This window comes from Lagenorhynchus albirostris, chromosome 2, assembly GCF_949774975.1.
Source record: "Lagenorhynchus albirostris chromosome 2, mLagAlb1.1, whole genome shotgun sequence".
Lineage (NCBI taxonomy): Eukaryota > Metazoa > Chordata > Mammalia > Artiodactyla > Delphinidae > Lagenorhynchus > Lagenorhynchus albirostris.
This window is the reverse complement of record NC_083096.1, coordinates 73,813,107-73,841,078: the sequence shown is the minus strand read 5'-3', so window position 1 is coordinate 73,841,078 and position 27,972 is coordinate 73,813,107. Positions and strand designations below refer to the sequence as shown.

Sequence of the window (27,972 nt, the reverse complement as noted above, 5' to 3'; positions counted from 1 at the left end):
GATTAAGAATCCGCCTGCCAGTGCAGGGGACAGGGGTTCGAGCTCTGGTCCGGGAAGATTCCACATGCCACAGAGTAACTAAGCCTGTGCACAACTACTGAGCCTGTGCTCTAGAGCCTGCGAGCTACAACTACTGAGCCCACACGCTTAGAGCCCGTGCTCCGCAACAAGAGAAGCCACCGCAATGAGAAGCCTGCGCACCACAACAAAGATCCAACTCAGCCAAAAGTTAATAAATAAAATAAATAAATTTAAAAAAGAAAAGAAAGAAAGAAATCTGACCAGCAATGCAGGGGACACGGGTTCAAGCCCTGGTCCAGGAAGACCCCACATGCTGCAGAGCAACTAAGCCCGTGAGCCACAACTACTGAGCCTGCGCTCTAGAGTCTGCCAGCCACAACTACTGAGCCTGCATGCCACAACTACTGAAGCCCACACGCCTAGAGCCCATGCTCCGCAACAAGAGAAGCCACCACAATGAGAAGCCTGTTCACCACAACAAAGAGCAGACCCCGCTCACTGCAACTAGAGAAAGCCCACGTGCAGCAATGAAGACTCAGCGCAGCCAAAAATAAATAAATTTATTTAAAAAAAAATTTTTTTTCAAAGCTAAAAAGCAGATGGAGGAGTGGTAAGTCACATAGAAGAATGAAGAAAACCAAATCCCATGTGGAGAAAAGTTATGGGTCAACTAAATTTATGTCAAAGACTGGCAAAAGGATAAGACACCAGATACCTCCAGAAGTGGAGGAATTAAAAACAGGTCGAGATGAGGACAGGTTTTAAATCTTCTGAAGAGGCGGTTAGACCCCGAATCCCCTCTTTTGTTTGATGTAGCCCAGTGACAGCTTCTCCCCCTACCCTGGCAGAATTAAGCCAGGGTTGTGGAAAGGATGCTCTGAACTGAGGCTGTGAGGCATATGTGAGGGCAGGAGTACTATGCTGATCAAGTATAGAAGAGAAAACTCCAGCCTCCTTCCTCTCCTGCTTTCCCACATTCCCTCTGCCATTTGCTATTAAAGAATATTCAATGAACAACAATAAAAATAGCTATTAGACATCTTAAATATGAGAGAAAAAATAAAGAACTCAACTCAGCAGAACAGTTAGAAGAAAAAGCTGAAGTAATATCTCAGAAAGTACAACAAAAAGACACAGTGATGGGAAAAAAGAAGAAAGACAAGATGAGAAGATGAGCCTGAGAGGACTAGCATCTGACCACTGAGCACCATAGGAGAGAACAGACCAAAAGAAGGGAAGGAAACCATCAATATGTACATTTCAAGTACATTTCCCAATACTGGAACCTATGAGTTTCCAAAGTAAAGTTTATCAAGTACCTTGCATAATTAATGAAACTAGACACATACTGAGGCATATTATCATGAAATTTCAAAACACTGGAGAAAAAGGAAAAATCCTACATACTGCCGGAGGGAGAGGAAAAACAAGTGTTACATAAAGGTTCAAGAGTCAAAAGGGCATCAAATTTCTAAAGAGCCAGCACTAGAGACTAGAAGAAAATGGAGGCCTTAAAATGTTCTGATAAAAGTGATTTTCAACCTAGAATGTTAGACCCACTGAAGTGGGAGAATAGAGACATATTTCAAACTTTTGGTGTTGAATAATTATAGATTCATAGACAGGTCTCATGTGCACTTGTTACATAGTAACAATAGTTACATATACAAACCAGGTATATAGTACAATAGCAAAACTAGGAAATTACATTGGTCATGTCATGTCATGACAGACAATGAATACAAGTAGTTTAAACCTAAAAATTTGTTTCTCGAGCACTCTTCCTCAGAATAGTACTAGGATGTGCTACACTAAAACAAGGCAAAAATGATGTGGGGTTCAGAAATAAAAGGATCCAAAGCAAGTAAGAAGTGAAATGAATCCCCAGGATGATGGTGAAGAAAAAGCCAGAGAAGACGTTAGTGCAGCAAGCCAAGAGAGCAACATGGGTAGAGTGGAACAGCATCAGAGCGCTCTGGGAAGTATTTCGTCAGGGAGATGAAAATGATAGCAGGACACCTAAAATATTTGAACACACCGAAAAGAGATTTATAAAACTGAAGAAGTTTTATAATACATACATAATAAAACCAAGTCCCACTCATCCTCAAAAAATGCAATTATTAACACTAAGAGAAACAAAATGTCCAGCAGGAAAAGCAAAGTAATCATGATACACTACATAGCTCAGCTGTGAGAAGCTTTTAGTCGTGCTTATAACGTAAACTCTAAAAACAATCTAAGTGGGCTTCCCTGGTGGCGCATTGGTTAAGAATCTGCCTGCCAATGCAGGGGACACGGGTTTGAGCCCTGGTCTGGGAAGATCTCAGATGCCACGGAGCAACTAAGCCCGTGCACCACAACTACTGAGCCTGCGCTCTAGAGCCTATGCTCTGCAACAAGAGAAGCCTCCGCGATGAGAAGCCACGCACCGCAATGAAGAGTAGCCCCCGCTCACTGCAACTAGAGACAGCCCACGCACTGCAACGAAGACCCAACACAGCCAAAAATAAATACATTTATAAATAAATAAATAAATAAAAACAATCTAAACAAAACTGTGATATAATTATAGTGAGTGGTGAGACTATAGGAGTGTGGAGAGAACTAAGTCTTCATCTTCCATGGTTTCAGTTTAACAGAGAAGGCCTAAATCCAAAAAATCAAGTGGAGACTTCCTGGTGGTCCAGTGGTTAAGAATCTGCCTTCCAACACAGGGATGTGGGTGCGATCCCTGGTCGGGGAACTAAGATCCCACACGTCACAGGGCAACTAAGGCCACGCGCTCTAGAGCCTGTGAGCCACAACTAGAGAGCCTGCACGCTGCAACTACTGAGCCCGTGTGCCACAACTACTAAGCCCGTGCACTCTGAAGCCCGCACACCGCAACTAGAGAGAAGCCCACGTGCTGCAATGAAAGATCCCACGTGCCACAAATGAAGATCCCACATGCCACAACTAAGACCCAGTGCAGCCAAATAAAGAAATATTAAAAAGAAAAATCAAGTGGTAGCAATTATAAGCATGCTACCTAGATATGGAGGTAAATGTACCATCACCCACAAAAACCTTGCTTAGCAGGTAATAGGGAGAAAAATTATTGTCTTTCATGACAAGTCTCATAGAACTATTTGATTCTTTAAAGTATACTTTATAACTTTGATATAAGTATCTAAATATAAAGAGTTAAGGAGAAGGATATAAGTGGACTGTGGCCTACCCTCTGAAGAAGGTTAGCGTGGGAAAAAAAGAGAGAAAATGAATAGCTAGAGGAAAACAGATTCGGGAAGTATTTTAAAATTTGAACAATTTTATTTTTAGGAGAAATATCTAAAACAGAGGAAGAAGATGACACTCCAGAGGAAAATAATGAATCACTGTTCCTGGAAAGGAAAGAGGGCAATTAACCTAGTGTGCAGGTGGGAGGAACTAGCCTTAAATAAAAGGCTATTCATTGAGACTAAGCAAAAGAAAAGGAATGGCTGCACTCAGGCGAGGTCTCCAGTAGAGCATGCAGGGAGCACTTACTTTAATGATGTTGTCAGGAGCTCTGTTCATGTTGAGGTTCTTGATTCTCACTGTCAGCTGGTGGGCAGTCTTGCAAGTGAGAAGGTACTTGCTGATTAGAGGCTTAGGAAACTCGGTCCCTTCAAAGTGCTTCAGTCCTAAAGCTAACAAACTGAGAAAGGGGCAGTGATACTCAATCTCACCTGACAGTCCATCCCGCTGAAAAGCCTCCCAGATGAACTCCACATTCTATAACCCACTTTTTCCACATCTAATTCTCGTACAAGTTAATGGCAATTCAATAGGAAATTTCAGATATTTACTGAGTGCTAAGAAGTACTATGTGAATAAGACTCAATGAGGAGTTCCCAATCAAGTGAGAAGAGGAAAAACCAGGCATAAATCACTAATAAATGTCAGATCATGACGCACTTTATACTAATAACACAAATGAAATTTGAAGGAAGAAGAATGGCTCTAACAAAATTAATATAAAATGAATATTGGGCACCATGTTAGACATATTAAACAGCACCAACACTACCTCCCAACATAACATTTTCAAGTACAGTTACCTATGTACATATTTGCTGATGGGAAATACAAATCAAGAGCCATAAAAGTGTTCATAACCTTTATCGAGTAATCTCACTCTTGAGAATTTACCCCAAGAGATAAACTGGAAAGATTTTCAAAAGCTCTATGCGCAAAGATCCTTGGTGAAGCCTCACTCAGAACAGCTAAACAAGGGGCGGGGGGGCGGGGCAGGATTGGCAAATAAAAGGACTATCATAGGGCCATTAATATTGCCTTAAAAGACAATATACAGAAACAAAAATAAGACAATGTTACAGCATGGAATCTGATAGAAAAAACAATTTCAAGAAGACGTTAAGTTAAAAATAGCAAAACAAAATTACACTTATATTGCCAATAATTATATAAGAAATGCAAAAAGAAAAATCATTGTCTTGGGGTGGTTAGGATAATGGATAAAAAAATTGTTTTCCTTTGAAAATTTTCCTCTAACAGTATTACAAGGCAAGTTTTTACAATAAATAAACGACAAAAAACAACTTAAAATGTTTCAAAAATGTGTATGTCATTCCCTAAAAAAAGCAGTATTTGGCACTGCTGGAACAAGCACATACTACAGAACTGCGCCCATCTACACTGCTTTTCTTTTTGTCTTTTGTGTCCGTTCTTTATCATACAGGTCTTCTCCTTGGGATATTTTGTGCTCTTGTTCACCTCACAGTAAACCCTTACTTGTCCTCCGCCTTGGTGAAGAAAATCTTATCCTGGGGATTCTTTGCCTTCAGAGAACACACTGGAAGTAGCTCTGGATACATGAAAACCTTGCTAGTGGCTAGGATCCAAGCCACTTGCTTTGGCAAACAGGGAAATTCATAGGCTGTAAGAAAAAAATTCCTGATAAATGAAATTCTAGAACAAAAGACGGCTTCACAAAAGCTTCTGAATGCATTTTTGCATTTAGATAGAGCCACCCCTACCTAACGTGATGCCCTTCCACCCACATACCCCCCTCCCAAAAGTTTCCACAATCTTTCTCAGCCTAACATATACCTAAAAGGAGTCCCATTCAATGCTATTAAAAGTTGATTCTCTTTTTCTTTCCTGTGTGGAATACTTAACACACTAAGTAACATAAGCACTTATAAAGTACCTAGTGAATACCTGGCAGATAGTGTATGCTCAAAAAATTTTTACCTCCTTCCCCCTTTAAATCCTTGAAAGATAAGTGACCTTCAACAATGCTTTCTTTCTTCCAGGATAAGATTCCAACTTCTTTAATCTCCCTCACAAATCTGGTATTCCAAATTTTATTTTATTTGATTCTTACTTAACTTTCATTAAGTTCTCCCAGATTCCTCCTGAGGTTGGGAACAAAAAAACCATAAAGAGAATGAGACAATTCAGTCTCATTCATTTCTGTCTTGCTGTCTAAGCCTCTCAATTCCAGGCACTTCTGCCTTTCCAGAGATAAGCACCACTATACAGCCATATTTCTCCTTCCATAAATGTTATTTTTATATCCCCAGAAGAAAAACACAGGACACTATATGTATAAGTTATAACTGTAGTCTGGTGTTAAATTAAGTTTTCATTACCAACATATAACTAATAAAGTAGTTTGAGATCAGTGTCTATGACATAATGCACTTAAATTCAACTATATTCAATTTAACTATAAGAGTCAGGGATTTAAAATCAAATCCAAAGACAAACCCAAATCCACAGCAAAACACAACTAATTTGCTAAACTAGGAACAAATCAGAAGCAAATATTTAGTTTAAGGGAACAGCAAATATTTTCTCAAAAAATACTAAACCAATGCAAAGTAGAAACCAAACCTGCAAATTTCTTTAAAATATTGAACATGGTAAATGTACAACATCTCTAATTTTTTCCTAACTCCCATATCAATGTTTCACTCAAAATGGAGATATCACTAATAATCATTATGGGAAATAAAATGGTCTTAATGAAGAAGTGAGTAGAAACCTAAACACAACCCAACTTTACCACTTGACTTCCAACTTTATCAGATACCAGTTTGTCTTGACCTGACTCCTAATACTTACCCTCATATCTACTTAAGTCCAATTATTAGCAGGAGTCCCACATCTCTACCCCCCACAACCCTGCCCTGTCCACTGCCTCCATCCCTTACTTAAGCCCAAGTATTATCACCTAATTCTAGAACTTAGATAATGAGCACAACGGGAGGATAAAAGAGAGAAGGAAGAAATTACAAACACCCTGTCTCCTCCACCCCTAGGAAATTATCCCTAGGAAATTATCTATGGGATAAGACTCCCACCTCTCACTGCAAGTAAAAACTTAAAGCGGACACATCTGTCCCCTACCAGTCTTCTTGACAGTTTTACGAGGACTCCAGTCAACGGTGACATGTGTGTTGAAGTCTTCAATGAGCTGCACAGCTCCCATCAGGTTACAGGGTTGGAACAAGGTCTGAAACTTGGGGTTGAACTGATGATGAAGGGCGATGGAGCTTTGAGCAAAGGTTCCCAGCTCTTTCTGGGAAAACAGGACACAAAGGAGATCTAAGTTCCAGAAAATTAGTACCAGTAGCCCTTAGCCTCTAAGTGAAAAACTGTCCTTCCTACAATAGTATAAAAACAGGTAAAAATCATTATAAAGTCTTCCATAATTAACATTTTGCCATTAAGACCGTTCTTTTGCCGAGTCCTCAGATATCTGGGGATTTGTGATACACTAATTTGCTCTTGTTTTATTCTCAGTCTGAGTGTTCCTCAGCCTTTTGGATGCATGGTCTAGCTCCCCAGCTAGAATTAAAATTCTCAAGAGTGAGAGCCATTACTTAATAAAATAAAATAAAAATTTTAAATGTCTTCATTGGTTTCTCTGAAGAACAAAGTATTTCTCATGATCCTCTGAACACAATAAGAGGGAAAATAACACTCTGCTGACTATCGAAGGAAGCTCAGACTACTAGCCAACTCAAACTCCAAAGAGACTTACCCAAGAGGCAAAGAATATCCTCATTACCTACCCCAAAGTTCAGGAGCAATTTTTATAGGATTTTAACACATTACTGACAGGTGGATTTTTGCAGAAACTAACGCCTGTGGCTATAATACGTCTCCGGTCAAAAATGTGTTAAAATTTGAATTTTTTTCTTTTTGGCCACGCCCTACAGCTTGCAGGATCTTAGTTCCTCGACCAGAAATTGAATCTGGGCCCCGGAAGTGAAAGTGCCGAGTCCTAACCACTGGACCTCCAGGGAAATCCCCAAAATTTGAAATTAAAAGCCCTTCCTCCAAAATATTTCATAATGCCATGAGCAAAATTAATTTTATACATAAAACACTGATATTGAGCCTAATAAATAATGAATTCAATAAAAAGAAGAGAAGTACCAAAAGCCCAAGATGAGTGGATCTAAAGGTAAGAGAACCCAATAAAAAGGTAAGAGGAATAGTCTTAAGAAACTGAATACTCTCTGTCCTTTAATGGGAACCAGTAACTTATGTTTTATCAGCAAGCACATGAAGCCACACGAACAGCTACCAAAACATGCAGGAGAGAAGAATAAATGTAGCTTATGATGAGTCAACATTTGTGAGAAATGACTTCCAAACTAACTGCATACACAATTCTTTAGAGTTAGGGATATCTGAAACCTTACAAGAAATATCCGGGTGGTACTGGCCTCCGAACTGAGACTGGGGTTGGAGGTGGCGAGAAGGTGAATTTGCGTCAAGAGCTGCACATGCTGGGGAGGGAAAGAAAATAATATAGTGACATGTTATGATGTTGTCATTTCAGGAACCCAGAAGACTTTACCAAGATGTTAGTGACTTTAGCATATATGTTTGGCTTTCTAGAGAGACTATGAGAACAACATAGTATCTTGGTATGAAATTTTTTCTCAAATATGTTCCACTTGAGCAAAATGACAGAACCAGAGGAAGTTTAACCTCAAGCCAGAGGGACTAAGATTAGAAAGAAGAAAAAACTACTCTGGCAATAAGGCTGTTAAATTCAGAAGGGATTACTAAAGATTCTTTGAAATCTATCATGCTGAATACTATCAGGGTCCTTACATGCATTCTTACCTGAGACATGAACATGATGACATTTCAAGGTCCTAACTGATGTGAAGATCCTGCGGTCCTGTGGTTTCAGTGGTTATCAAGACACCTATTTCCGACTTTTCCAAAGCTGCTAATTTAATGTTTGGCTTCGAGCCAGGCCATGGGATGGTCCAATATTAACATTACCAAGAAGAGTCTTACCTGCTGCATCTGCTGCTGGAGTCTCCTCCTCTGTGCTGGGTCTAGAATCAGAGTCTGATGAACTTTCTCACTCTGGGGCTTAACCCTCTCTACCTCCTGCTGCTGTTTGGCTGAAGATTTCCTCATCTTCAGCTGTTCAAGTAGCTCCTTCACTGTGCGATGCTGCTCATTTAGCAAGTTGGCCAGTGGTTCCTCAAACCTATCCTCAACAGGGAGATGATTGGATTTGAATATTTCCCTGGGTCCACAACACACCCAGTTCCTTCTAATGGTGGGCTAAGCAAGTCTGAACAACTTCCATCTACTGCTAATCCCCAAATCTCACTTTAGCCGATAGGCAAACTCCTATCCTACCCAAATCTTCTCCCAAAGTTGTTAGCATAGATTCAAATAAGATGGTTCTGAATCGCCCCCCACCCATTCTTCTACATCAGTTTTCTAAGTAATATCGTAATGAAGGGGAAATTAAACAGAAATCTAAGAGTAGGGAAGTGTCTGGATAACAAAGCAGCCAAGGAGCTAATGGGAACCCATCATTTTTCATCACACTGACAGCCAAATTAATCTCAGACTTGTTCTTAATGGTGACACAGAATCTTCTCCAAGTTTTCTAACACTACCCTCCTACCCCTACCTCCTGAGAGAGAGAGACTGTGTCTGGGGCTGAAGTAAGAATCCAAATACCTAGCATGCTAGTTCTGAGGTAGAGGCAGAACAAGACACTCAAGTGATTAAGCAAGAGCTGATACTCTGTGCAATCAGGACAAGACCTGCTCAAGTAGCTATGACTAGCAGGTTATCATAATTCAAGAAATCCTCCAGAATTTAGCAATAGTTAAATGATAATAATCTTTATCCCCAGAGGCTGTTGAAAAAAGTTATGTTTCCTTTTACAGTATTTACTGTGAGTATGGGCTGACACAGGGTGAAAACCTAAAGACACAGGCCTGTCCTCTGTACAATTTTACTGAGAATTGAAATCTCTTGATTATCTGCATTACTAGCAGAGGAACAGAAGAACAGAAACATGAAAAATGTAGATAATGCAAAAAAAAAAGCCTGCACCTGATTTTAATAAGTATTACCTGGATGGGTAGTTGATACGGGGAACACAGGTAACTCACTTTCCCTGTGATATTTTACTTAATCAAAGATTAAGCTAGGTTTGCATTTCTAGCTGAAAGAAAAGCAGCAGCAGCCCATGCAGATCAACTGAATACCGAAAGGTAACTGAATTGGAATAAGGATTTTTAAGTAGTTACATAATGACCAAATTTTAAAAATTCATACACAGAGTTGACTAGTGGAACTGAAATATGTTTACAGATCAAATCCCATGATAGTAAGTTCCCAGGTTCTACTCTGCTACACTAGAATTTTTTTCTATGAAATATGGTGTGAAATAAGTGGGTCGAATACAGACTCTAAGAAATTTTGAAATTTGTTCTCAAAAAAAAAAAGGTAAATATGTGAGGTGATAGAAGTGTTAATTAACTTGATGGGGGGAATCCTTTTACAAAGCATACGCTTATCAAATCATCAAGCTGTACACTTTCAGTATCTTACAACCTTATTTGTCAATTATACCTCAACGAAGCTGGAAAAAAAAAGGAACTCCTGAGATTTCTGTTGTGGTTATATTATGGTATTTATTGTAATGGAGTATGACTGATATTTCTGACTTTTACACAATGATTAGTATACCTTGTCTTTTTCACTAAATTTCCAAGTTCCCTGAAGGCCTAGCTTTCAGGTGGATCCAAAGCTCTCTAGTTAGGTAATGCTGTTAAGTTAAAACACAGGACTAATTAGAGACTATGTGTCTTTCAGTTTTGCTTTGTTCCATGCATGGCACAAACCATACCCTGACATCCAGCCAGTCACCTAACGACAGTATGCTGCTACTCAGAATGGATAGCAATAAAGTACGGATAAACTATGCAAACTCATCACAAAAGTGGGGGGAAAAATTTAAAGCCTCTACTCTCTGGGTGGGACAATGGAAGTGCTAATTTAAGTGAAGAGGGCAGTACACACATTTCAGACTCCAGGGCATTACTTCAGGTGCTTTATGGTTTGCTCAATTAATGCCTTGGTGACTAACAAAGGTTCATTAACATTTACTAGATGTTAACGACAAATAGAAAAACAAAAGGGACATACTGGATATTACAATTTGGGATAGTTTCTGTGGCTGGCCACATAGAGTCCTACACACCTCTCCAGCACCACTCACCTGGAGAAGCTGCTATGGATGCCAGCTACTGCTTTTTCTCCCTTCCCAAACAGGTACAGCTTGGTCTATAGCTGCACTGCCCCATAAGGAGACTTATTCACTTGACACCTAACACCCACAAGGGACTCTGCATCCTAATATCAGTAACAGCAGGTAGTCAGGGATGGGAAATTGTCAGCTAAAATTTCTCCAAACCTTTTCAGACGTACACTTTTCCTCCATTCTAAGTCTCAAGGTCTTTGGTTAGCCTACCGTAGGGCTTGAGGGGTGTTAAAGTTGGGCCGAGGCTCAGCCACACATTCCTCCTCCTCTGGGCCATCATCTTCCATGTTGGAGAACCCCATCTCATCTTGAAACTGAGGGCAAAGGAAAAGAAGGATTTTCCTGGGGAATGGGCACGCAAAGGTCACTCTAGCAGTGAGAAGGGAAAGCAAAGACTAGTTTACAGGACTTTAATAACGCTGGCGCACAGAAAGAGCTTGCATTAACAACCTTTCTCACTTCTGGGCTCGCACAATCCTGCACATGGGGTAGCTATTATGCCAGGAAAAAAGTTTCTCAATCAGCCAACTTGTAATGGTAAACACAGAGCATGGATAACTTGAAATGATCAGAATATCTTTAAAGAAATAAATTTATGAGAAAGGTAACTATTCGGGCTCAGAATAATCTAAAATTAGTTTGCAATCTTTGAGGATGCAACATGTGATAGTGAAGAGTCCATCCAAAAGGCCTGCAAGGAAAACTTTATTAAGAATAACCTACATATGGATATTCAAAGTTTATTACTTAGCAAAAATCTCCTGTCACTATATTCTCTCCTGGGTGGACTGAAAGGGGAATGGGCTTGGTTCACACTACCCTTCTGGAGAGAGAGGCCCTGAAACCAAAGGACAGAGCTTGCTGGAGAATCCACTTTTACTATTCTGAGTTCTCATTCGAAGATCATTACTCACAGTTTCAAACAGCTCTTCCATCAGTTCATTCACTTCCTTTTCTGCAAAAAAGTCAAACGGTATGCTGTTGGCACTTGTTTGTTTCATTTTGCCACAGGGGGAATTCCAAGAAAATTCAATGAAAGTTGTTTTCAGCAAGGCTTTTAACAAAATCCTCATATCTATCCATCATTGACTCATTCATTTAAAAACATTTATTGAACACCAACTATATGCCTTAATCCCTAGTTCTAGAGGCTTAGATACATGACAGGACTTTACTCTCATGAAGCTTAAATTCTAATGGGAAAACACACAAAAACGTAAGCTAGATGATTTTATAATGAGATAAATGCAGAGTTTGTTGGCCCATCCTACTGAATGGAGTCAAGAGAGAAGTCTCCAGCAGTGTGTCATAGGACCCTACCTTTGGACCTGAACTATTCAGCAATCCCATCAACAACCTAAAACACCCAGAAAACACACTTACCAGACCTGTAAACGATATAAAGCTGAAAGGGATTGCCAGACCAACTGATGACAGATTCAAAATTCTAGGTTTTCTCAAATTAACTGGATGAAACATAATGGGGATAAATTTAAAGTCTTACATTTAGGATTTTCAAAAATCAGTTTCTTAAGTGCACAAAAAGGTAACATGGCTCAGAAACAATTAATCTGAAAAAGATCTCAATGTTTTGGTTGACCTTAAGTTCAATATGACACAGTAGCTCCAAAACAGTGCTCACAACCAAGAAGGCAAGCATATCACTGAATCAGAGCAGTCTCAGGCTCTATCTAGAGGACTGTGATCATTTCTGTAAAAGCCCTTCTTAAGAGGGCATTAAAAAGCTAAAATCCAAATGTTAGTGAGGATGTGGAGCAACTAGAACTGTAAAAAGAATGTAAAGTGGAAAGCCACTTTGGAAAAAGGTTTGGCAATTTCTCAGAAAACTAAGTATACAGCTACCTTATGACCACTGATTCTTCCCCTAAATAGCTGACCCAAGGGAAATGAAACATTTGTCCACAAAACCTTGCACAAGAAAGTTCAGAGCTATCTTTATTCAAGATAGCCAGAAATTAGAAAGAACCCAGGTGTCCATCAACACCTGCGGATTGATGAAAAATAAACAAATTGGTATATTTATACACTGGAATCCTACTCAGCAATAAAAGGGAAGAAATTAATGATACAAGCAATGTGCATGAATCTCAAAAACTTTATGCTAAGTGAAAGAAGCTGTATACAACAGAACATATACTATATGATTCCATTCACATGAAGTTTTAAAAGAGGCAAATCTAATCTGTGATAGAAGAAAAGGGAACAGTGGTCGCACCTGGGAGGATGGTGTGGGGACTGACTTGGAAGGGGCAAGTGGGTACTTTCTGGGGTGACAAATCTCTATCTTGTTAGGGGTTTGAGTTATACAAGAGGAGGCACATCGAACCTCACTGAATGGTACACTTAAGATTTCTGTACTACAATGTGTATAAATTTACCTAAAAAGAAAAACTGTAAACAAATACTGAGTTCTAATTCATGATATGCATGCTGAAATGTTTAGATATCTACAACTCACTATGAAATGCTTCAAAAAAAAATGGATTCATAGATGGATAGGTGCATGACTAAGCAAATATATGAAAAGTTAACTATAGAAGATAGGTAGTGGGTATACGGGTGTCCACTGTACAATTCTTTCAACTTTTCTATATGTTCAAAAAGTTTCATAATAAAATGTCATGGGGGAGAATTTTCTTAAAAATAAAGGCTAGAATCCAGAGGAGGGTAATTTGGGGGTTGAAATGTGGAAAGCCTGGCATTTAGAGAACTGAAAAAACTCGGTATGTTTAGCATAATAAAGAAAAAATGTAGAAAAAGAAACATACTATGCACACTTAGGAGTAAATTACATTTTATGGCAACAAAGGACAAACAGAGAAATATAAAAGATAGATTCAGGTTCAATAAGGAAAATGCTGGGGCTTCCCTGGTGGCGCAGTGGTTAAGAATCTGCCTACCAATGCAGGGGACACAGGTTTGAGCCCTGGCCCGGGAAGATACCACGTGCCGGGGAGCAACTAAGCCCATGCGCCACAACTACTGAGCCTGTGCTCTAGAGCTTGCGTGCCACAGCTACTGAGCCCACGTGCCATAACCACTGAAGCCCGTGTGCCCAGAGCCCATGCTCCGCAACGAGAAGCCACTGCAATGAGAAGCCCGCGCACCACAACGAAGAGCAGCCCCCGCTCGCTGCAACCAGAGAAAAGCCTTCGCGCAGCAACAAAGACCCAACGCAGCCAAAAAATAAAAATAAATTTTAAAAAAAATTAATAAGGAAAATGTTAATTGAAGAGGTGTTCAAGAGTAGGACACACTATCTGCAGAGCTGATGAACTCCCTGTCACTGGAGGTATCCAAACAGACTGAAAGGCCACATGAGAGAAGCTGTTAACAAACGCTTAAGTGGGAGGAAAATATATGTGACCACAGGAGGCTTTCCAAACTCTGTGATTCTAAGCTTTTTTATTTTTAAATTTTTATCATCCATGTAAAGGAATTATAATTAAGCATGATAACATAAGACGACAAGGGGTAGAAACAAAATTAAAATTCTATCCCAGTTTTTACTTATGACCATAGAACTCTATGACTAGAAAGGAAGACCCATCATTCAGGCAACCCAGAAAAGTTCACTAGTTGATTGGCAAACACTGTCAGCCCCGTGAAAAACACCAGCTCTAAGGCAATAAACAACACAAAACCCATGAGAAGCTCACAGTTTAGGGAAGGAGACAGATATAAATAAGCAACTATGAGAGAGATGAGTATTAAAAAGGACATATAAAATAGTATGGATTGATATAATCAGGAGGAGTAACCAAGATGGCGGACTAGAAGGACGTGCTCTCACTCCCTCTTGTGAGAACACCAGAATCACAACTAGCTGCTGGACAATCATTGACAGGAAGACACTGGAACTCACCAAAAAAGATACCCCACATCCAAAGACAAAGGAGAAGCCACAATGAGACTGTAGGAGGGGTGCAATCACAGTAAAATCAAATCCCATAACTGCTGGGTGGGTGACTCACAGACTGGAGAACACTTATACCACAGAAGTCCACCCACTGGAGTGAAGGTTCTGAGCCCCACGTTAGGCTTCCCAACCTGGGGGCCCGGCAACGGGAAGAGGAATTCCTAGAGAATCAGACTTTGAAGGCTAGTGGGAATTGATTGCAGGACTTCGACAGGACTGGGGGAAACAGAGACTCCACTCTTGGAGGGCACACACAAAGTAGTGTGTGCATTGGGATCCAAGGGAAGGAGCAGTGACCCAATAGGAGACTGAACCAGACCTACCTGCTAGTGTTGGAGGGTCTCCTGCAGAGGCGGGGGGTGGGGGGAGGCTGTAACACACCATGGGGACAAGGACACTGACAGCAGAAGTTCTGGGAAGTACTCCTTGGCGTGAGCCCTCCCAGAGTCTGTCATTAGCCCCACCAAAGAGCCCAGGTAGGCTTCAGTCTTGGGTTGCCTCAGGCCAAACACCCAACAGGGAGGGAACCCAGCCCCACCCATCAATAGTCAAGTGGATTAAAGTTTTACTGAGCTCTGCCCACCAGAGCAACAGTCAGCTCTACCCACCACCAGTCCCTCCCATCAAGCCTCTTAGATAGCCTCATCCATCAGAGGGCAGACAGCAGAAGCAAGAACTACAATCCTGCAGCCTGTGGAACAAAAACAACATTCACAGAAAGACAGACAAGATGAAAAGGCAGAGGGCTATGTACCAGATGAAGGAACAAGATAAAACCGCAGAAAAATAACTAAATGAATTGGGAGATAGGCAACCTTCCAGAAAAAGAATTCAGAATAATGATAGTGAAGATGATCCAGGACCTCGGAAAAAGAACGGAGGCAAAGATGGAGAAGATGCAAGAAATGTTTAACAAAGACCTAGAAGAATTAAAGAACAAACAAACAGAGATGAACGATACAGTAACTGAAATGAAAAATACACTAGAAGGAATCAATAGCAGAATAACAGAGGCTGAAGAACAGATAAGTGACCTGGAAGACAGAATGGTGGAATTCACTGCTGTGGAACAGAATAAAGAGAAAAGAATGAAAAGAAATGAAGAGAGCCTAAGAGATCTCTGGGACAACATTAAATGGAACAACATTCGCATTATAGGGGTCCCAGAAGGAGAAGAGAGAGAGAAAGGACCCAAAAAAATATTTGAAGAGATTATAGTGGAAAACTTCCCTAACATGGGAAAGGAAATAGCCACCCAAGTCCAGGAAGTGCAGCGAGTCCCATACAGGATAAACCCAAGGAGAAACACACCGAGACACATAGTAATCATATTGGCAAAAATTAAAGACAAAAAAAATTATTGAAAGCAGCAAGGGAAAAATGAAAAATAACATACAAGGGAACTCCCATAAGGTTAACAGCTGATTTCTCAGCAGAAACTCTACAAGCTAGAAGGGAGTGGCATGATATACTTAAAGTGATGAAAGGGAAGAACCTACAACCAAGATTACTCTACCCGGCAAGGATCTCATTCAGATTCGGCAAGGATCTCATTCAGATTCGACGGAGAAATCAAAAGCTTTACAGACAAGCAAAAGCTAAGAGAATTCAGCACCACCAAACCAGCTCTACAACAAATGCTAAAGCAACTTCTCTAAGTGGGAAACACAAGAGAAGAAAAGGACCTACAAAAACAAACCCAAAACAATTAAGAAAATGGTCATAGGAACATACATATCGATAATTACCTTAAACGTGAATGGATTAAATGCTCCAACCAAAAGACACAGGCTTGCTGAATGGATACAAAAACAAGACCCATATATATTCTGTCTACAAGAGACCCACTTCAGACCTAGGGACACATACAGACTGAAAGTGAGGGGATGGAAAAAGATATTCCATGCAAATGGAAATCAAAAGCTGGAGTAGCTATACTCGTATCAGATAAAATAGACTTTAAAATAAAGAATGTTATAAGAGACAAGGAAGGCCACTACATAATGATCAAGGGATCAATCCAAGAAGAAGATATAACAATTACAAATATATATGCACCCAACATAGGAGCACCTCAATACATAAGGCAAGTGCTAACAGCTATAAAAGAGAAAATTGACAGTAACACAATAATAGTGGAGGACTTTAACACCTCACTTACACCAATGGACAGATCATCCAAAATGAAAATAAATAAGGAAACAGAAGCTTTAAATAACACAATAGACCACATAGATTTAACTGATATTTATAGTTACATTCCATCCAAAACAGCAGACTACACTTTCTTCTCAAGTGCGCACGGAACATTCTCCAGGATAGATCACATCTTGGGTCACAAATCAAGCCTCAGTAAATTTAAGAAAATTGAAATCATATCAAGCATCTTTTCTGACCACAACGCTATGAGATTAGAAATGAATTACAGGGAAAAATTGTAAAAAACACAAACACATGGAGGCTAAACAATACGTTACTAAATAACCAAGAGATCACTGAAGAAATCAAAGAGGAAATCAAAAAATACCTACAGACAAATGACAATGAAAACACAAAGATCCAAAACCTATGGGATGCAGCAAGAGCAGTTCTAAGAGGGAAGTTTATAGTTATACAAGCCTACCTCAAGAAACAAGAAAAATCTCAAGTAAACAATCTAACCTTACACCTAAAGGAGCTAGAGAAAGAAGAACAAACAAAACCCAAAGTGAGCAGAAGGAAAGAAATCATAAAGATCAGAGCAGAAATAAATGAAACAGAAACAAAGAAAACAACAGCAAAGATCAATAAAACTAAAAAGTGGTTCTTTGAGAAGATAAAAATCGATAAACCATTAGCCAGACTCATCAAGAAAAAGAGGGAGAGGACTCAAATCAATAAAATTAGAAATTAAAAAGGAGAAGTTATAACAGACACTGCAGAAATACAAAGCATCCTAAGAGACTACTATAAGCAACTCTATGCCACTAAAATGGACAACCTGGAAGAAATGGACAAATTCTTAGAAAGGTATAACCTTCCAAGACAGAACCAGGAAGAAACAGAAAATATGAACAGACCAATCACAAGTAATGAAACAAACTGTGATTAAAAATCTTCTAACAGGGCTTCCCTGGTGGCGCAGTGGTTGAGAGTCCGCCTGCAGATGCAAGGGACACGGGTTCGTGCCCTGGTCCGGGAAGATCCCACATGCTGCAGAGAGGCTGGGCCCGTGAGCCATGGCAGCTGAGCTTGCGCGTCCGGAGCCTGTGCTCCACAACGGGAGAGGCCACAACAGTGAGAGGCCTGCGTACCGCAAAAAAAAAAAAAAAAAAAAAAATCTTCCAACAAACAAAAGTCCAGGACCAGATGGCTTCACAGGTGAATTCTATCGAACATTTAGAGAAGAGCTAACACCCATCCTTCTCAAACTCTTCCAAAAGATTGCGGAGGAAGGAACACTCCCAAACTCATTCTACGAGGCCACCATTGCCCTGATACCAAAACCAGAAAAAGATACTACAAAAAAATAAAATTACAGACCAATATCACTGATGAATATAGATGCAAAAATCCTCAACAAAATACTAGCAAACAGAATCCAACAACACATTAAAAGGATCATACACCATGATCAAGTGGGATTTATCCCAGGGATGCACGGATTCTTCAATATATGCAAATCAATCAATGTGATACACCATACTAACAAAGAATAAAAACCATATGATCATCTCAATAGATGCAGAAAAAGCTTTCAACAAAATTCAACACCAATTTATGAAGAAAACTCTCCAGAAAGTGGGCAGAGAGGGAACCTACCTCAACGTAATAAAGGCCATATAAGACAAACCCATAGCAAACATCATTCTCAATGGTGAAAAACTGAAAGCATTTCCTCTAAGATCAAGAATGAGACAAGCATGTCCACCCTCACCACTATTATTCAACATAGTTTTGGAAGTTCTAGCCACGGCAGAGAACAAATAGAAATAAAAGGAATACAAATTGGAAAAGAAGAAGTAAAACTGTCACTGTTTGCAGATCACATGATACTATACATAGAGAATCCTAAACATGCCACCAGAAAACTATTAGAGCTAATCAATGAATCTGGTAAAGTTGCAGGATACAAAATTAATGCACAGAAATCTCTTGCATTCCTATACACTAATGATGAAAAATCTGAAAGAGAAATTATGGAAGCACTCCCATTTACCACTGCAACAAAAAGAATAAAATACCTAGGAATAAACCTACCTAGGGAAACAAAAGACCTGTATGCAGAAAATTATAGGACATCGGTGAAAGAAATTAAAGATGATACCAACAGATGGAGAGCTATACCATGTTCTGGGATTGGAAGGATCAATATTGTGAAAAAGACTATACTACCCAAAGCAATCTACAGATTCAGTGCAATCCCTATCAAATTACCAATGGCATTTTTTATGGAACTAGAACAAATCATCTTAAAATTTGTATGGAGACACAAAAGACCCCAAATAGCCAAAGCAGTCTTGAGGGAAAAAAACAGAGCTGGAGGAATCAGACTCCCTGACTTCAGACTATACTACAAAGCTACAGTAATCAAGACAATATGGTACTGGCACAAAAACAGAAACATAGATCAATGGAACAAGATAGAAAGCCCAGAGATAAACCCACACACCTATGGTCAACTAATCTATGATAAAGGAGGCAAAGATAGACAATGGAGAAAAGACAGTCTCTTCAATAAGTGGTGCTGGGAAAACTGGACAGCTACATGTAAAAGAATGAAATTAGAACACTCCCTAACACCATACACAAAAATAAACTCAAAATGGATTCAAGACCTAAATGTAAGACCGGACACTATAAAACTCTTAGAGGAAAACATAGAAGAACATTCTTTGACATAAATCACCACAAGATCTTTTTTGATCCACCTCCTAGAGTAATGGAAATAAAAACAAAAATAAACAATTGGGACCTAATCAAACTTAAAAGCTTTTGCACGGCAAAGGAAATCATAAACAAGACAAAAAGACAACCTTCAGAATGAGAGAAAATATTCGCAAACGAATCAACGGACAAAGGATTAATCTCCAAAATATATTAACAACTCATGCAGCTCAGTATTAAAGAAACAGACAACCCAATCCAAAAATGGGCAGAAGACCTAAACAGACATTTCTCCAAAGAAGACATAAAGATGGCCAAGAAGCACATGAAAAGCTGCTCAACATCACTAATTATTAGAGAAATGCAAATCAAAACTACAATGAGGTATCACCTCATACCAGTTAGAATGGGCATCATCAGGAAATCTACAAACAACAAATGCTGGAGAGGGTGTGGAGAAAAGGGAACCTTCTTGCACTGTTGGTGGGAATGTAAACTGATACAGCCGCTATGGAGAACAGTATGGAGGTTCCTTAAAAAACTAAAAATAGAATTACCATATGATCCAGCAATCCCACTACTGGGCATACACCCAGAGAAAACCATAATTCAAAAAGACACATGCACCCCAATGTTCATTGCAGGGCTATTTACAATAGCCAGGTCATGGAAGCAACCTAAATGCCCATCGACAGACGAATGGATAAAGAAGTTGTGGTACATATATACAATGGCATATTACTCAGCCGTAAAAAGGAACGAAATTGAGTCATTTGTTGAGACGTGGATGGATCTAGAGACTGTCTATACAGAGTGAAGTAAGTCAGAAAGAGAAAAACAAATATCGTATATTAACATATGTATGTGAAACCTAGAAAAATGGTACAGATGAACCAGTTTGCAGGGCAGAAGTTGAGACACAGATGTAGAGAACAAACGTATGGACACCAAGTGGGGAAAACTGCAGTTGGGTGGGGATGGTGGTGTGCTGAATTGGGCAATTGGGATTGACATGTATACACTGATGTGTATAAAATTGATGACTAATAAGAACCTGCAGTATAAAAAAACAAACAAACAAAAAAAAACAACTAATACTAAACTTTCTTTGGGTTATTTGTATGGAAATACATTAATATAAATGTTTCAGACATTACATGAAATTTCTAAGAATCTTATATGTTCTGGTATAATGTTATAAGTCATAACTCTAGTTATTACTTTAAAATGTATACCTCCGAAATAACTAAATTTCCTTGTCAACTGCATTATTATGAACTTTCATCAAATCTTTAACCGTGGTCATTTTTAAGTCTTTTGTCATTTACAGACAGTTCTGGGTGTACTCTGATGCTTTCACAAAAATATTCCTATAAAAGCGTTTCATCTTCAAAGAATTCATGGAAAAGACTGACAAGTACAGGTTTCTGGTAACTCACGATACTGCTGAACTGAATAAGCATTTTCAGAACTCTAATGGAAAACTGATGAATTCATAAAAGTGCTAACAAAAGATCAAGATAAAAAAAAACTGATTGCATGGGACTGAGTGAACTGATGAGGATGATTACAATTTTCGTGACTTTCTGTTTGAATAAAAAAAAAAAAGATAAATCCCACAAGGACTCAGAGGCAAAAAATATACAAATCAATTTTCACTGCAAAGTAAAGGAGCTGTTACAGTGGAGGTTTACTGGACTGAATGTCAATATTATGACATCGTATGAGTGTGTTTTGTGTTTGGTAATTGCCATCATTGTTGCTTTTGTTGCAGTCATCCATTTACAATGCTTGGTGTCAGTTTATCTCTTGTAAAAATAAAATACAGTGTGTGTGTGTGAGTTGTGAAAAAAAAATAGTATGGATAACGGAGCAAGAAGATCAATCCTGATTGAGGAGGATCTCCCTGAGAAATTACAGTTGACCATTGAACAACATGGAATTGAACTGTATGGGTCCACTTATATGCAGATTTTTTCAGTAAATATAGTGGAACAATTTGGGGGGGGATGTGCAACAATTTGAAAAAACCTGCAGACAAACCACAGAGCCTAGAAATACCAATAAATTTAAGGAAAAGTTAGGTATGTCATGAATGCATAAATTACATGTAGATACTAGTCTATTTTATCACTTACTACCATAAAATGTACACAAATCTACTCTAAAAAGTTAAAATTTATCAAAACTTACACACACACTTACAGACCATACATGGCACCATTCACAGTTGAGAGAAACCCAAACATAAAGATGCAGTATGAAATCATAACTGCATAAAATTAACTGTGGCATATACTGTACTTCTGTAATAATTTCATAGCCACCTCCTGTTGCTAGCTCAGGTGTTGCAAGTATCTGCTTAAAACATCTCCTGAGCAGTTTGTCTCTCCAGCAAATTGCGTACTGTAGGAAAAACTGATCTCTTGTGGTTCTTGAGTATTTTTCATCAAGTTTAGTACAATACCATAGGCCTTGAATAACACCATGGGACCCATGCGAAGTGCCACTAGTGGTGCTGGAAGTGCTCCCAAGAAGCAAAGTCATGACATTACAAGAAGACGCTGAATTGCTTGATATGTACCAGAGATTGCGGTCTGTAGCTGTGATTTCCCACCATTTCAAGATAAATGAATCCAGTGTAAGGACCATTGTAAAAAATGAAAAGGAAATTCATGAAGCCATAGCTGTCGCTATGCTGGCAGGTGCAAAAACCTTGCGCTTTTTGTGAAATACCTTTTTATCTCATATTGAAAATGCAGTTTTTATGTGGGTGCAGGATTGCTATAAGAAAGGCATACCTATAGACTCTAATATGATTTGAGAAAAAGCAAAGTCATTATATGACAACTTAAACCAAAAGAAAGATGAAGGATCTAAGTCTGGAGAATTTAATGCCAGTAAAGGATGGTTTGATAATTTTAGAAAGAGGTTTGGCTTAAAAACTGTCAAGATAACAGGAGAAGCAGCCTCTGCTGATGCAGAGGCAGCAGACAAGTTCCCAGACTGAGGAGAAAGGATATCTGCCTGAACAGGTTTTTAGTGCAGATGAAAGTGCCCTATTCTGGAGGGGAAAAAAATTTTAAAAATAAAGCCTCGAAAGACATTAGTAAGGAAGAGAAGCAAGCACCAGGATTTAAGGCAGGAAGGGAGAGGCTAAGTCTACTGTTTTGTGAAAATGCAGTCGCATTTACCACCAGGACTGCCCTTATCTATAAAGCTGCTCACCTTGATGGGAAAAGATAAACACAAGCTGCCAGTCTTTGGATATACAAAAAGAAGGGCCTTTCTATGGATTGGTTCCATCGATGCTTTGTCCCTGAAGTCAGGAAATACCTTGCCTTTTAAAATTCTTTTGAAATTGGACAATGCCCCTGGGTACCCAGAACCCCATGAATTCAACACTGAAGGCGTCTAAGTGGTCTACTCCCCTCCAAACATGTCTCTAATTCAGCCTCTAGATCGGGGTTCGTAAGGACCTTTAAGGCTCATTACACACAATATTCTATGGAAAGGATTATCCACACTGAGAGACCCCAATGGAGAGAACATCACGTAAGTCTGGAGGAAGGATCACACCACTGAAGATGCCATCATTGTTAAAGAAAAAGCCATGAAAGCCATCAAACCTGAAACAATAAATTCCTGCTGGAGAAAAATGTGTTCAGATGTCCTGCATGACTTCACAAGATTTACGACAGAGCCAATCAAGGAAATCATGAAACAGACTGTGAATACGGCCAAAAAAAGATGGGGGTGAAGGGTTTCAAGTTCTGAATCTTGGAGAAATTCAAGAGCTAACAGACACTGCACCAGAGGAATTAACAAAAGATGACGTGATGAAGATGAGTGCTTCCAAAACAGTGCCAGACGATGAGGAAGAAGATGTAGAAGAAGCTGTGTCAGAAAACAAACTGACATTAGACAATCAGGCAGCAGGGTTCCGATTATTTAAGACTGCTTTTGACTTCTTTTACAAGGACACTTCTATGATATGGACTCTGAAACCAAAGCACATGGTGGGAGAGGGACTGGTACCATACAGAAACATTTTTAGAGAAATGAAAAAGCAAAAAAGTCACACAGAAATTACAATGTATTTCCATAAAGTTACTGTCTCTGCCTCCCCCTCCTCCTCCACCACCTCTCCTGCCTCTGCCACCCCGAGACAGCAAGACCAACCCCTCCTCCTCTTCTTCCTCCTCAGCCTACTCAATGTGAAGACAAGGAGGATGAAGGCCTTTATGATGACCCACTGCGACTTAATGAATAGTAAATAATCATCATGCCTACAGTTAATAAACTTATCTGTTGTGTATGTGTATATACCTTTGTGTAAAAATCTAATAACTGTATGGCAAGAATTGTATGAGATGTTTTTGTGTCATCATCATCATCATCGCTTAAGTATTCATCATGTAGAACATCATGTACAAGACTTGAAATGGATAGCCTATCCTTACATAGGCATAAAGTGACTGATATTTAATATAAAATTAATAATCAATAAAATTAATAATGTTAGTTTTATTAATGATTTATAACTGTGCTTTCAAAGAATTACATTACCAACTGTGTATCAGCCTATTATCACATTTTTAAAAAATGTAACAATGTTTCCAATCCTGTACATGAATATGACTGTAATACTGTATGCCATAAAAATTTTGTAACAATTTAGTAGTGTACTGCTGAATGGCTACAAAATTTTGTAACCATTCAGGCCAGCGTACTAAGAAGCGATCTGTGAAGCAATCATATCAATTACACTAGACTACCATCAAGCCATCATACTGCTGCTTCTTCATTATCAATGCATGAATCCTTATATCAGTAAATAAATGTTCCTTTTTCACTTTTCATTGTCTAGTGTTTGTAACATATATATCTACAGTGTTTTGTATCATATAAAACAATATTAATATAGATACTGACAGATGATTCAGCTTGTAAACAGATAACATAAACTTACAGTATCGATAAATACAGTACTGTAAATGTATTTTCTCTTCCTCATTATGACTTTCTTAATAATATTTTCTTTTCTCTAGCTTACTTTACTTTAAGAACACAGTATACAAAACACATTATATATAAAATACATGTTAATAACTATTTATTTTATTGGTAAGCCTTCAACAGTAGGCTACTAGTAGTTAAGTTTTCGGGGAGTCAAAACTTCTAGTCGGATTTTCAACTACACTGGGGTTGGGCACCCCTACCCTCTGAGTTGCTCAAGGTCAACTGTATCTATAAACTGAAGAAAGTAACAGACAAACAAGAAGGGAAGGCAAGTGTATACCAGGATGAGAGCTGAATTGAAATGCAATCTCCTACTTTTCTGCTTCAAGCAGAAAATGTTTCATGACCAGCACATGACACTGTGGACCATTCGCTCCTTCTTGAAAGACTCTTCCCTTGGTTTCTGAGACACAAGGCTTTGTTGTTTTTTCTCATACCTTCCTAGACCCTCCTTCACAATTTTCTCAAAACCTAAATCCTCAAGCCTTTTCTTTCTACACTTTCTCTCTGATTCCTGGTGCTTTCCTTTCAATGCAACCTTAACTGTCATAACATACCAAAATAAATGGAAGATCTTCATAAAGGAAATGGCATTCTAATCTTAAGAACAACATGAAAGATGAAATAAAGCAACAAAACAGAACATAAGTCCTAAAGGATTGTGTTTACGTAATTCTCTTTGCACAAAGATTTGCATTATTTAGGTACATAATAAACACTTTTGGATACTTATAAAACTTTCTTCATAACCTCGTCAAGAGCCAATGTCTTACCTTCACCATGTTGTGTATACTATTCCAGTACAGGGTCATGCACACCCTCAATAAAAATCAACAGTTCCTGAAATATGTTTTCCATCATTGGCAAACTAGCAATGAAATAATTTTAAACAAATGACTCAAGCCAAGTTATTTAATGGTTTTCCATGCTTCCAATCTTGCTCTCTTTACCCACCAAATCAATACATTAAACTGGCATTAAATCAAAGTGATATTTCTAAAATCCAAATCAGTTCCTATTTATTTCCCACTTTGAGCTCTCTGAGCTCTCCTTTTTGACAGATCAAAAATCAGATCTAAGGTTCTCCATGAACTGAACACTGCTTAACTCTTCTATCACCACTCACTCATACAACTTAACCAAACTACTTACTATTTTCCAAACACATGTATTGTTTCATAATTCCATGGTTTGCAGAATTCTTCTATTTGCAATATCCCTCTCTGCCCCCATTCACCAAAAATTTCTTATTGCTCCTTCAAAACTAAAATAAAACATCCCATTTTGTGAATCCTTCCCTAACCCATACCATACATTAGGACAGTATAACCCTCTTTTAGGCCACTAGTGTATACACAAACTATTATTATAGCACCTATCACTTGGTACTACACCTGTTTCTGTTTGTATCCCCCTACTAAGCTGACATCCTCCAGGCAGAAGCCATGTCTTATTCATTTTGGTACAATCGCTGCCAAATACTCAATACGTGACTGTGGGATGTATAAATGAGTAACTGATAGGCTTCCTGAATATATATGTAAATTTAAAGAATTATAGAAATAAATGGGAAGAGGAAGCTTAAATGTCTTGAGTGGGCTACAAACTTCAACCTCAGAAATCTGCAAAGTAAACAAAGGTAGATGTGGAGAAGTCAAGACCAGGACTCATAATAAACACAGACTCACTGGTGATTCTTACTGCCCGGTCAGTGCGGAAATCCTCTGTGTCTGGTTCATCCAGGTCTTCCAGGAAATTATATTCTGGATCGTCATCGTCATCTGCCTCATCTAGGGAAAAAAATGTTTTAGACACTTATTGCCAACTCTGAACTCATATCTCTAATGAAAATTTAAGATGTTCAGCACCATAAGAATCTACTGCAATAAAGCACATTTACTCTGAAGTTTTTATTTTTATTTTATTTTTTACTTATTTTTTGGCTGTGCCACACAGCTTGCAGGATCTTAGTTCCCTAACCAGGAATTAAACCCAAGCCCTCAGCAGTGAAAGTGCAGAGTCCTAACCGCAAGTGAATTCCCTATTCTGAAGTTTTTAAACAACTTATTCTTTTTTTCCTCAGCGTCTGTGCACAGATCATTTCCCACGGCGGATTCATCTCACCTTTCTCCCCAATTAGCCAAGTTCCTTCCTTCCTTCCTTTAAACAAAACTTAAATTTCTCAAAATGCAGCAAAAGCCTGAAAACTGAACATATAATTTATCTCAGTAAACCCACTTAGAGTAGTGTATCTCATTAAAGTATTTTTGTAAAACTCTTTATACAAAGGCATTGATAGTGAAAAAAGAAATGACCCTAATTCCCAATAATTAGGGAATGACTATAATTATGATGCCTTAGTATAAAATAGTATATACATATAGAATATAAACATTCTATATATGTTCAACAAATTCATGACAAAAGTATAACACAATACACACATAATACTCATAAGCATAAAAATATTATATCCCTATAACTCAGAAATAACTAAAAATATACAAAAATAACAAACATTTGTAATGGCAGAGCATAGAAGTATGGGTATTTTTCTCCCTCGCAATTTTCTCTAATGTTGATGCTATGAAGTCTTTTAGATTCCTAACTAAAAATCCTGAAGGAGTCAATCAATTATGGATTGTTTTATATATATTTTTTTAAAATAAATTTATTTATTTATTTTTGGCTGCACTGGTTCTTTGTTGCTCCGCGGGCTTTCTCTAGTTGCAGTGAGTGGGGGTTACTCTTAGTTGTGGTACGTGGTCTTCTCATTGTGGTGGCTTCTCTTTGTTGTGGAGCACGGGCTCTAGGTGCGTGGGTTTCAGTAGATGTGGCTCGTGGGCTCTAGAGCACAGGGTCAGTAGTTGTGGTGCACGGGCTTAGCTGCTCTGCGGCATGTGGGATCTTCCCGGACCAGGGCTCGAACCCGTGTACCCTACATTGGCAGGCACATTCTTAACCACTGTGCCACCAGGGAAGCCCCTGGATTGTTATGTTATATTAAGGCAAAATTTTTCCTGGGACTTTAGATCAGCATCGTCTAACAGAATTTTCTGCAAGGTCGGAAATGTTCTACATATGCATTGTACGACAACGGTAGCCACTAGCCACATGAGGCAACTGAGAACTTGAAATGTGGCTAGTGCAACTGAGGAAGTGAATTAAAACAGAAAGCAAAAACAAAGTCTAGAAAATGAGAATAACTAATTCCTTACCACTATGTAGCCATTACACAGGAGAGGGAGATCTCTATGTATTACAATAGAAAGATGTCTAAATTATATTAAGGGAACGAAGCAAGTTGCAGATGCAGGACAATATGTATAGTATGATTTCTTTCTTGGAAAAAAAATAAATATGTGCTTGATTAAACACAGAAAATATCTAGAGAGAATTAACAAAGACTGAAGAATAGAACTCTTTCTTTTCTTAATTTTTCATAATAAATATTTTTTATTAAAAATAAAAATATATACACACACTTTTTTTTAAAATTTTTGGCTGCACTGAGTTTTCACTGCTGCATGCG

General features: G+C 38.7%; 1 protein-coding gene across 10 annotated transcripts in view; it reads right to left on the bottom strand.

The window, feature by feature from the left end:
• GON4L (gon-4 like) overlaps positions 1 to 27,972 on the bottom strand; it is an 88,500-nt gene that overhangs the window by 20,707 nt on the left and 39,821 nt on the right. For all 10 annotated transcript variants that reach the window (XM_060136524.1, XM_060136541.1, XM_060136562.1 and 7 more), the window contains 8 exons: positions 26,129 to 26,230; positions 11,527 to 11,567; positions 10,823 to 10,926; positions 8,335 to 8,533; positions 7,725 to 7,811; positions 6,421 to 6,592; positions 4,798 to 4,942; positions 3,550 to 3,700 (listed from right to left, as the gene is read on the bottom strand). In XM_060136524.1, the coding sequence (XP_059992507.1) occupies positions 3,550 to 3,700; positions 4,798 to 4,942; positions 6,421 to 6,592; positions 7,725 to 7,811; positions 8,335 to 8,533; positions 10,823 to 10,926; positions 11,527 to 11,567; positions 26,129 to 26,230 (1,001 nt within the window). The remainder of the gene's footprint in view (positions 1 to 3,549; positions 3,701 to 4,797; positions 4,943 to 6,420; positions 6,593 to 7,724; positions 7,812 to 8,334; positions 8,534 to 10,822; positions 10,927 to 11,526; positions 11,568 to 26,128; positions 26,231 to 27,972) is intronic.